Raw genomic sequence first — 12867 nt, forward strand, 5'->3', positions numbered from 1 at the left:
TGAAAAAGAGAGAAGAAATAACTGAAACTAGTCTCAAATACTCACCGTGGCTACAAAATCAGCACAGTTCCCAAGGCGTGCAATCAAGTCAATGCAAGTGTCTGAACATTGTTCTTCTTCTTCAGATAATAAGCCTTCATTGCTGACAGGAAGTAATGATGGGACAGGAGGATCTCGACAAATCTGCAGAAGGTTTGAAAGGTGCGGCATCCCAACTTCGCCTTTACTGGTTATTTGGTTCTGCAACCTCCACAACAGTTGTGAGTACATTTGTCTTCCATCATACAGAAGTGTAGAACCACACTCTTGTAGGCACTGCTGCAGCAATTCTAGCTCCACATCCCACGTTTCTGGGTTAGATTCTTCCAAAGCAAAATCTTCCAGCACCTGTGACCACAAAATAGCTACTTGAAAGGAAATATTTTTGGAGACTGGTTTTACTCTGAACCTGAGGATGAATGCTCTATTACTGAGCTTACTGTCATTCGTGACAAATACTACTACTTAGATATATAATATTTCTTTAAGATGAGGTAGTGCTATTTTTGGGAGTTACCGTCAAATGGGGTGATTTCGGACATGGGGGCAAATTTGGACAGTATGGCTTATTTTCTCTTTGCCATTGCATAGAAACAAAGAGTTGCTTATTTTAATATCCATGTGCCAGTTATTTTAAGCACAAGATTGCATTTATCACTTTCCACAACTTTTATTTTGCATCAATTATTTCCCTATGTGAATAAGTGACAAACAGTCTCAGTGATAAATATCTTGCATTATCATAAAGTGGAAACTTTCTATTGTTGCGCCAAGCGGGAAGTTATTGTACCCGTAATTGTCAACCCGCCCAGTAGCTAACAGCATTGAGACAATTTCTGTACAAGTTTGTTGAGTTTCTCATGCAAGGTTATAAAATAATGGCAGTTTTTGTAAAACTGTGTACTGTGTGGGGTGATTTCAGACAATGCCATGAACGTTTAAGAGCAGGAGAGGTGCTACAGTACGGTGTAATTATGACCCGGAACTTTTAGATAAAGCTGTTCGTGATATTCAGAGTGGTAAATTATCGTACAGAAAAGCATGTGATTTGTATGGTATACCTAAATCAACCCTAAAAAATAAAGTGCAGGAAGCACATCCAAAAAAATTAGAGGACAGCCAGTGCTAAATAAAGAAGAATAAATGTTGATGCAAGGTATCTTGAGGGCTGCACATTGGGGATTTCCCTTCACTAAATTGGATATTAGATATTTAGTTAAAGGCTACCTTGATAAATCTGGCCAAAAAGAGAAGAAATTTTGTAATAATTTGCCAAGAGAAGAATGGGTACATTTATTCCTCAAACGACAGTCAGAAAATCTTTCCATTTGCTTAAGTGAAAATATTAAATGAAAATATTAAACGAGCTTGTGCTGAAGTGAACAAAGAGACTCTTAAGATGTTTTCCTCCAATATCAAGGCAAAGCTGTAAAATCTCCCACCTAGCAACACGATCAACTAAAATGAAACCAACATGTCAGATGATCCAGGCAAGCAGCAGATTAATTATGAAACAAGGGAGTAAGCATGCTGAAAAAGTGATTGACTCATCAAAATCTAGTGTCTCAATAATGATGGCAGCTAGTGTTGATGGTAAACTGCTTCCTCCATACGTCCTTTACAAATCAGAGCATTTGTGGGACACATGGCAAGAAGGTGGACCACAAGGAACCTATTTCAATAGGAACAAAAGTGGATGATTTGACCTGCCAGTATTTGAAGACTGGTTCTTTACAATCGCTTTGCCATATTTGAAGAGTCAAAATGGGCTAACTGTCATGATTGGAGACAACTTATCCAGTCACATGTCTTTACGTGTTATTGAAGAGTGTGAGCGGAACAATATTTCATTCCTTCTCCTTCCCCCCAATAGCACGCACCTCCTCCAAATACTTGATGTAAGCTTCTTCAAGCCAATGAAAGCAGCGTGGCAAACTGTATTGACTGATTGGAAGAAACACACCTGTGGGACCATTTCCAAGGATGCCTTCCCATCTCTTCTGAAGCAGACACTGATTTCAGCAAACTCCAAGGAAAACATAAATGGTGGATTTCGCACCAAGGGCCTAATACCTTTTGATTCAGATCATGTCTTACGAAAATTGCCTGATAATAAGGGTAGCCAGCAAAGCAACACAGACGCATGGTCTTCCACTTTTGAAGAAATGCTCAAAGAAATTCGTTATCCTCCAAATAAGCTTGGTAGCTTCCGACGCCGCCACAATCTAGACGTTCAACCTGGAAAAGCAGTGCTGAAAAAAGTGACAGTGCTTCTAGCAGTAGTGAAAGTGAAAACGACACATCATCCAATGAAGTTTTACTGCGGAAAGAAGAGGATTTTCTTGTTGCAGGGTACAAATATAAACATGGAAACAAGGAGCAAACAAGGTACTATGTTGGAGTGGCCACAAATGTTGGTGCTACAGAAGTAAGTGTGAAATTCTTGCGCCCACACGAGAACAGTAAAAACATATTTGTGTTTCCTAATGTCCCCAATGAAGACACAATACCAAAATTGCAAATTTCAAGAATACTTCACACACCAGTTGAGAAGAGAGGGAATGTTCATCTTTCAAGAAAAGGAGCTTTAGACTCAAAGACAATCATTTACTAAAGTGTTTGCAACTTAATTTAGAATGATGAGTGAGAAAAATTATTTTGACCTTTTAGTTAAATTACTTTGTTTGTTTCTGTCTGTTTCTAATATTTCAGTCAAGAACTGTAAAAAATTTTTATTTAAATTCTTGCAAAATAAAAACTTATCTGCAATATATAAAATTCATTATATCATTCCATATCACTTACTCGTAACAAAGGGCTACCTTAAAATGTGTAAAATGTCACCAAAATCAAATAAAAAGCATGTAGAATTTAAGAAAAGGCAGTAATCCATGAGGTGACTTCAGACACTTTATTTAACTTCCTCAGATAAATATACCTACACATACTCTTTCTGATTCTGGGATTTTTTTTTATTTTCGTTACACGTATACCCTATCACTTCCATAACAATCAATTTAATCTAACAATATATACAAAAGTTACAACCAAAATAACAATAAAACCATCAGCAATCACCCCGTTTGACGGTACTGGTTTTTGTTAGAGAAATTTTATGAGGAGAAGATGGGCAGAAGTGCACCTTGTGTCCAGTAATGTGGCCATCAGAGTCTAGCAATTGTTCTGTGCTTGTATGACACCAAATGGAAAATCTGATGGTATTTTCAAATATTCCATTAGTTATTCTTTCAGTATGAACACTATGACTATTTTTTGTTTCTTTGCTTGTTTCTAGAAAATGCTAAGAATTTGCATCTTGTGGTAGAGCAAGTGGAAGATAATTAACTGATATATTAAACAAAAAATCATTTACTATGTGTGACTGATTCAAATTCTGAATGTCTATCATTATGAGATGAAAATTAGTAAACATAGTCTCATTATGTTGGTACTGCGAACAGCTGAAAACTAGGGAAACTACAGCCATTATATTTCCTGAGGATATGCAGTTCTGCTGCATGACTTAATGATGATTGCACTCTCTGTGATAAAATATTCCAGAAGCAAAATACTCCCCCATTCATATCACTGGGCAGAAATAATTCAGGAGAATGTTAACATTAGGAAAAACAAAACTACCATTCTGTGGGTTAGAGTGTGGACTGTTAAACCCTTCCTTTATAAATGACATTGTGGTCACATATACATTGCAAAATTATTTATTTGCACAAGCCACTATTGAAATTTTGACCATGTGGCCATTATCAAGTGCAAGTAATTGTGTTTCAGCGTAGGCATATGTACAACTCAAAGCAATAACATAAGGCCCATAGAAATCCTTAAAAAACACACACAATATTGAATTTCAACAAAAAAAGGAGTTGGCATGAGTTACATGAGTAGTGATTTGACGTGATTCATATAAAAAATGTTAACAATGCTAAAATTAAAGACTTTAAGGATGTGAAGATGTGCAGGTGTGTCAGATGATTTTTATGTTTTGACATACGACAAAGCACAACTATCTCTACTTGATAATGACAAAACAACAATAACTGCAACATTGGGTTGTACAAATCAGTAATTTTACAGTTAAAAGGTGACTACAATGTGATTTACATAATTTTACCTGACTGTGAACATGAGCTGCATGACTTTTTTAGATCCCTTCATTGGGGAAGTAGATTAGAAAATTTGAAAACAGAGATGGATAGCATTTTAAAATGTTATTTTTTGGGGGGGTCCACAGCCTCAGTGTGTTCTGAGAATGAAAACATAATCCAAGTAGGCTGTAATCTGTGTAGAGATTACAGTCTACTTGGACCGTGTTTAAATTCTCTAAAGAGATGGAAATGAACAGTGTAGCGAATGCATTGTCATCGCCAACATATATATAGTCAACATTCACCACAGTAGTACATCTTTATATTTTTGCTAGTTCTGCAGAGGATGAAGAGGTTGAAAAACCATATGGTGAGATAAAAAAATTATGCAGATAGTTACAAAAGACGAAAATTTACTTGTGATGGAGACTGGAATTTCACAGTAAGACAAGGAAGAGAAGGGAAAATAGCACAACTTGGGCAGGGGGAAAGGAGTAAAAGGAGAAGCCACCTGACATAAATTTGCAGAGACCACAATTCAATTATTGACAATAAGTGGTTTAAGAACCATGAAAGTGGGCTATATATGTCAAAGAGGCTTGAAGACACATGGAGGTTACAATGACTAACATAATGATGTGGCAGAGATTTCAAATCAAATTCTAAACTGCAAAATATTTTCATGGGCAAATGTGCTCTATGACCTAATTATGAATTACAGATTAAATCTAAAGAAATTTCAAATAGGTAAGGAGATGGAACCTGGATAAATTGAAAGAACCAGAGGTTGTTGAGAGATTTAAAGGATGCATTAGGCAAGAATTTTGACTGAATTGGGGGAAATTAATATAAGACAAATGGGTAAATTTGAAAGACAAAGTAATGAAGGGAGAAGAGGATCAAATGAGCAATAACACAATGCCTCGTAGAAATCCATGGATAACACAGAATATTGCCCAATGTGGAAAGGAGAAAGTATAAAAATTGAGCAAATGAAGCAGGCAAAAGGGAATACAGATATAAAAAAAAGTGAGATTGAGGGCAAGTTCAAATGGCAAAGCAGAAATGGCCAGAGACAAAATGCAAGCTAGAAGCATACATGATTACATGAAAGATGGACGCCACCTATAGAATAATTAAGGAGACCTGTGGAGAAGAGAGAAGCATCTGTTTGAAATGTTAAGACCTCAGATGGCAAGCCAGTACTAAGCAAATAAGGGAAGGCTGAAGGTTGGAAGTTATATACCAGGTGGTTATAATTAAACTTTCCTGTTTGACACATTGTAACAGGGAAACTAATTACCTTACGAGTTCCAAACTTGGTAGCGTTAATGCCCAGAGTATGAAGTGCATGATTTCCATGTATCATGGCGCCATCATCTAGTTCCAACTATGGCCACCAGGTACCGTGATCACTCATCGTAATTCATAGTCTCACACATCTGACCAGTTGCAGTGCACATGTTAATGTGTCAACATGAGCTTGGATGAAAGGAGCAGGGCATTATTGGTAAAGCTCTATTATCAAAACAACAATAATGCTGCAGCTGCACTTCAAGAATATTGCCAGCTGAAAGGATTACAGAAGGGTCCTCTTTCTCCACCTGCTATGTGGAGCATGTTGAAGGAGTTCAAATCAACTGGAGAACTGGGTGTCGCTTTGGGAAGAGGTTGATGACTGACTGCGCCACAGGTGGTTGATGAAATCGCTATTGCTATGGCAGACAATGCTGCATGGAATTCCCGATTGTCAGGCAGTGTGCATGCTGTCACAACAGTTGAACATTCCATGGTCCACTGCACAGAATGTGCTTCGAACAATTCTCAAATGTTATCTGTACAAGATCCATATTGTAGAGCAGCTTGCACTACAGGATGCACAATGACATGTTGACTTCACTCTCCACTTTCTCGCAAGGATTGAAATTGATGAGGGCTGGCCCTGGACTATCCTATGGACAGGGTGGCCCTCAAGGACAAAAGAGTGCAGTGTGATTGGCCAGCATTACTGTGATATGCTTTGCCAGCATGTCATACTCACCCTACAGGAGAGAGACACATTGAACTCAACAGTTTTCACGCAAGATGGGGCATCGCTCATGAAGTTCACCTGCTTCTCCAAAACACATTTGAAAATGACTGAATTATCAGCTGATAGTTTCCAAATGCTTGGCCGGCACAATCACTCCCTGTGATTTCTGGTTGTGGGGCTACCTGAAGGGCAGGGTTTACCAGGGGAACATTCACACATGTACCGATCTGAAGTGCAGCATGTCAAGAGGGGTAGTCAGCATACCTACGGACATGCTTCATTCTGCTGTGCAGAATGTAATCCTGCACATTCAGACTCTTCTGAACACTGATGGGCATCATATTGAGCCCCTTTTGTAGCTGTAATGGTACTGGTATGTAGTGGTATGATGTACCATAGCAGCACATTAAAAGTGTTTCATTGAACTGATTCTGCATTATTTCTCTTCCTCATGTCCTTGACATTAATGCTATGAAGTTTGGTACTAATACCGTAATTAGTTTCTGTGTTATAATGTATTAAATAGGGAAAGTTTAATTATAACTTCCTGGTATATAAAAAGACTATACAAAGCAGAAATATCAAAACAATATTATGGAGATATAAATGGAAACAGATGATGAAGAGATGAGTGGTGTCATAATGAGAAAAGAATTTGATAGAGCACTGAAAGAGCTAAGTTGAAACATGGCATTTAGACTAGATGTCATTCTTTCAGAATTATGACATTAATGGGAGAGCCAGCCATTCCATCTCATACCCAAGATATATGGGACATGAGAAATACCATCAGATTTTAAGAAGAATGTAATGATTCCAAATGCAAAGACGGCAGGTACTAACAAATGTGCATATTACTGAATCATTAGTTTAATAAATCATATCCACAAAATTCAGACATGAATTATTTATGGAAAATGAAAAAAATTGATAATAGCCAACATCAGGGAAGATTAGGCTAGGTTCCAGAGAAATTTAGAAACACACGAGGGAATACTGGCACTATCACTTATTTTGGATGATATACTGAAGGAAGACAAATGTATGTTTATACAATTTGTAAATTTAGAGAAAGCTTTTGAAATTCTGAAGGTATATAGAATAAAATACAGGGTGCAAAAGGTATAGAAACTAGCCTGCAAGTTGTGAGAACATGAAATGGAATCAGTAGTTGAGGAAGGACTGAGACAAATCTGTGATGTATCCATAATGCTATTCAATCTGTACATTTAGGAAGTTATGAAGAAGCCTAAGAGAAATTTGGAAAGCAAACTGAAATTCAGCAAGAGGAAATTAAAACTTTGATGTTTGCCTGTGCCATTGTTCTTATAAAGCATTTCAACATATGTACTGGTTTTATGTAAAATTATGATAAAATTTTTGTGAAAGTTCATGTTGTTGACACAATGTGGAATTCTTGGACTCACAATGACAACTCTTGGATTCCTTTATAGCACAGAAATCACATACATTTCAAGAAATTTTTTTTATGGAGAATGAGGCGAAACTGCTTCTTATCTGGATTATTTCATAACAAGTATTTCTTACGACAAAAGCCTAGCTTCTCTATTCCTGCAATATACAATTTTAAATACATTCGAAATATGTTCCTACCTGATGAACGTCAGAACCACACAGTTTGTCATAAAGCCATTTATCATTTAATAAGAATTCTTCCTTTATGGAACCTTTCACTTTGTACAGCTGATATGGTAATTCCTCCAATTTCCGATCATTATAGCTGTGAAAATGGAAAAAATGACAAAGTGAGATAAAAATTACATTTGGAAATGTTTGCATACAACAGTCACCAAATCTTAATTGAATATTATGCTGCTTGCCCTTATACGTAGAAATAAACTACTTTCAACTTGGGTGCTTTGTTGAATTTCTCTCATCACTAGCACTCATACAACCTCAGCTTTGCATTTTTAATGTCTTAGTTTTATTCCTGAAAGTGTCCTTTTCTTCTCTTACTTGGAAACATTTATCTCCTCTGCTCTCCCTCTTCTCCCATATTACACTTGTTTTCTTTATTATACTTTCACATACAACGGAATGCACTGGAAAATTAATATTGTTATTACTATTATTACATTATTAACATTACTTGATGATCTCTCAAACTCAATTATGTTTTTGACTGAATGTTGTTTCTAGTCTGTTCCTCATGTCAAACCATCAAATTCCTGAAACTTTAGTCTGTAAAAATGACAACGCATGAACCTGTTCAAATGGCTCTGAGCACTATGGGACTCAACTGCTGAGGTCATTAGTCCCCTAGAACTTAGAACTAGTTAAACCTAACTAACCTAAGGACATCACACACATCCATGCCCGAGGCAGGATTCGAACCTGCGACCGTAGCGGTCTCGCGGTTCCAGACTGCAGCGCCAGAACCGCGCGGCCACTTCGGCCGGCCATGAACCTGTGTTCAGTGTATGCCGCCTTTAGAATCTGAAGATGGTCATTGTATGGCAGAAACCGATTATGAATGTGTCATAAATGTGATTGCATCTATAAACAAATAAAAAACTTTTTACAAAATAATCAATCACGCACTCCATAGACAAAATGTCATTTTTTTCCAAAACTTTAGTCTGTGTTTATTGTGAAATTCTGTCATACAGCTCATTATTAAAATGTCCAGCATTTGAGTCTTGTAAACTGAAATAGTTTTACAATGAAATGAACACCCTTAGCTGCTTACAGGTGTCAACGGGGACAGATGAAAATGTGTGCCCCGACTGGGACTCGAATCTGGAATCTCCTGCTTACATGGCAGACACTCTATCCATCTGAGCCACCGAGGACACAGAGGATAGCGCGACTGCAGGGATTTCTCTCTGGCACGCCTCCCGTGAAACCCACTCAACGTATTGTCCCACACTACATTTGTAGCGCCCCAGCCCATTATACTCAGAGTTCGGGCACTGCTTGTGCATTTGCATAGAAGAAGAAGAGGGTCAAGTGGCCGGTGAGCCTTAACTATATATTTACTAAGATGGTATTTGTTCTTTCGGACAGTCCATCTTAGTAAATAAAAAAAATAAAAAAAAAATAAAAAAGAAATAAAAGTTTCGTCAGCACTGGTGTGCGATAATTTTAACTTTGGCTTGCAGTTGGAATAACAGAAAATGAGGTTTGTTTGCAATGGATGTTAACAATTTGTTTTAATATTAATCCTCTTGGTGTTAATGAACATACGTTGTCATATGAATTAGCTGAATTCAGTTAATTTTCTAATAGTATTTTTTGTTATTATATCTTGTATTACTTGTGTGCATTTACTATGGATGACTAATACAATGTAAAAACAGATTAAAAAGTAAATGAGTAGCAAAAGACCATTTACATTTTGGTTCAAATACTGAAGATGTGCTCTGACAATCAAAGATAACAATATACGTGATGGAGCCGAACATGGAACGTAGGCTATGTGGCAAAATGACAGGTGAGTAGCAGCGACATGACATTTTGAGTGGTGTCACTTAAGGTTATAATACTTTTGTGTTAATGGAGACTATTCACTGAAAGGTAGAATCAATGAGTCACCAACAGGAACAGACACAAAATTAGAAAATTTGCTAGCTTTCTGAGTAATCCTTTTTTGGGCTAGAGTAAAGCACACAAACACACATACACACACCCGTGCCCCTACGTGGTGCTGGCTGGACAAAAACTGCCAGTAATGCATTTCAGCAGGTGGACTATGTTGCGGTGGGGTTTGTGCCGGGTGGGGTGGGTGAAATGTGAAGACATGCACAAGGCAGGGAGATGGAGTGTGAGTGGATGGCTAGCAGCTCAGAGGGAGGCAGCACATTTGCCAGCTAGGAATGTGGGTGGGAGGGGTGGCTGTTCTTGGCAACAGTTTGGTGATGGGCATTCAACCTAGTGGACAGCTGGTTGGTAGTCATTCCAGCATAAACAACTGTGCAGTGTTTGCAGCAGAGCTGGTATATAAGAAGGCTGCTTTCACAGGTGGCCCAGTCTCTGATGGGGTATGATAGCCCTGTAACAGACTGGAGTAGGGTGTGCTGGGTGGGTGGATTGGGTAGGTCTTGCACGTGCATCTTCACAGGGATGTGATCCCTGTGGCAAGGGTTGTGTAAGTTGGGTGAGTAATGGAACACCACTTTAGGAGGAGTGGGAAAATCTTGGGTAGGATGTCTCTCATTTCAGGGCATGATGAAAAATAATCAAAGCCCTAACAATGACAATGGATATGGTTCAGTTGTTCCAGTCCAGGGTGATATTGGCTGATGGGAGGGGGCTCCCTTTTGTAGTTGACTCATTGTGGTCTTATGACTGGGGTGTTTTTCAGGATATGGCATGGAAAATCTGTTTGTGGATGAGGTTTGGTGGTAGAGTCTTTTTGTGAAGGCCTTCATGAATCCCTCATCACACTGGGAAAGATAGTTATGGTTGCTGTATGTATATCCTCCATAGGTAGCTATACTGTGTGAGTGGGATTTTCTTGCATGAAAGGGATGGCAGCTATCAAAATGCAGGTGGTGAGGTGGTGGTTAATGGGTTTAATGTGGACAGGTTTGCAGATGGAGCCATTGGAAAGGCAGAGGCCAATCTCGAAGAATGTTGCACGTCGGTTGAGAAGAACCAGGTAAAGTAGATGGAAAAGAGGATGTTGATAATGTGAAGAAATGAGGATAGGGTGTCTTGTCTCTGAGTCTAGATCATGGAGAAATCATCAGTGCACCTGGACCAGACAATGGTTTGGGAGTTCAGGAAAGTTTCCTCTAGATGGCCCACAAACAGGATGGCACAGGAGGGAGCCATTCAGATGCCCATGACTGTGCCATGGCATAGGGCATAATACCTTCCTACACTGACCTATTTATGTGGCATCTAGAAGTAACCTTCCTAGTCTACCAAAAATCCTAACCCCTAGTCTGGTTTAGGTTCACTGATAATATCTTCATGATCTGAACTCAGGTCTTCAACCAATATGTGATCCCCTGGCACCGAACTTCACCTCTCTGATGACTCCACTCACACCTTTGTCCAGGTTAAACCCACTAACCACCACCTCACCACCTGCATTTTGACACCTCCATCCCTTTCACAGCAAAAAATCCCTCTCATACAGTCTGGCCACATGGGGCTGATGTCCCTGCAGTGATGAGAACTATCTTGACCAGTATGCTGAAGGTCTCATAAAGGCTTTCACAGACAGACACTACCCCCCAAATCTGGTCCACAAACAAATTTCCTGTGTCATATCTTCATGCATGCCCCAATCGTCCCACCACCAACAGAACGAGTCAGCTACAAAGGGGTGCCCCCCTGCCCCCCCCCCCTCCCCAGCATAAAAACCATATCCAACATTAGAGCTTTGATTATCCCTCATCGTGCCCTGACGTGAGAGGCATCATACCCAAGAACCTTCCTACCCCTCCTAAAGTGGTGTCCCATCACCAAACCATCCTACACAACATCCTCACCCCTATGCCATTAGCAACCCTTGCCACAGAGATCATATCCCATGTTGGAATGACTACCAATGAGCTGTCCACTAGGTTGAATAGCCATACGAAACTGTTGCCAAGAACAAAGTTGACCTCCTGGTGGCAAAATATGCATAGCATGCTCAATTTCAGTGGCTGCATCACAACCTGGGACATCTGGATCCTTCCCTCCACCACCAGCTTCTCTGACCTATGCACATGGGCATTATCCTTACAAGACATTCTCCTCTCATGCTCTGGTGATCCATTGTACCCACCCCTCTCCCAACAATATTCCCACCCTCTGTCCATTCAGTGTGGACCACTCCCCACCAGCTCTGACAACTGTGCCAACCCTCCTGCAATTCCAGTCAACAAACTGGCTGCCTTCCTCTGAGCTGCTAGTGACCCACCCCACTCCCTCTCCCTCTCCCTGCCTCATGCATGTCTGCCACTCTACCCATTCCACGTAATGTAACCTACACCACATATTCCGCCTGCAGAAATGCAGTACTGGCAGTGTTCATCTCAATGAACATGGACAGTGGATAAAAGACTGATAGTGATGATGTAAATATTTCTGAGGTAAACTATTTATTATTAAGGTTTGCTAAGTAACTGATTTGTACAGAAACCAGATGGCAGTTATAAGAGTCGAGGGGCATGAAAGGGAAGCAGTGGTTGGGAAGGGAGTAAGACAGGGTTGTAGCCTATCCCCAATGTTATTCAATCTGTATATTGAGCAAGCAGTAAAGGAAACAAAAGAAAAATTTGGAGTAGGTATTAAAATCCATGGAGAAGAAATAAAAACTTTGAGGTTCGACGATGACATTGTAATTCTGTCAGAGACAGCAAAGGACTTGGAAGAGCAGTTGAACGGAATGGATGGTGTCTTGAAGGGAGGATATAAGATGAACATCAACAAAAGCAAAACTAAGATAAAGGAATGTAGTCGAATTAAGTCAGGTGATGCTGAGGGTATTAGATTAGAAAATGAGACACTTAAAGTAGTAAAGGAGTTTTGCTATTTGGGGAGCAAAATAACTGATGATGGTCGAAGTAGAGAGGATATAAAATGTAGACTGGCAATGGCAAGGAAAGCGTTTCTGAAGAAGAGAAATTTGTTAACATCGAGTATAGATTTAAGTGTCAGGAAGTCATTTCTGAAAGTATTTGTATGGAGTGTAGCCATGTATGGAAGTGAAACATGGAAGGTAAATAGTTTGGA

General features: G+C 39.3%; 1 protein-coding gene across 1 annotated transcript in view; it reads right to left on the minus strand.

Annotated features, from left to right (window-relative positions):
• Nucleotides 1-12867, minus strand: part of LOC126092028 (NACHT domain- and WD repeat-containing protein 1) — a 621846-nt gene that overhangs the window by 49846 nt on the left and 559133 nt on the right. Inside the window, exons 20-21 of the mRNA XM_049907424.1 lie at nt 7789-7915; nt 46-387 (exon numbers count right to left, since the gene is read on the minus strand). Of these exons, the coding sequence (XP_049763381.1) occupies nt 46-387; nt 7789-7915 (469 nt within the window). The remainder of the gene's footprint in view (nt 1-45; nt 388-7788; nt 7916-12867) is intronic.

The sequence above is a fragment of the Schistocerca cancellata genome, chromosome 7, assembly GCF_023864275.1.
Source record: "Schistocerca cancellata isolate TAMUIC-IGC-003103 chromosome 7, iqSchCanc2.1, whole genome shotgun sequence".
Classification (NCBI taxonomy): domain Eukaryota; kingdom Metazoa; phylum Arthropoda; class Insecta; order Orthoptera; family Acrididae; genus Schistocerca; species Schistocerca cancellata.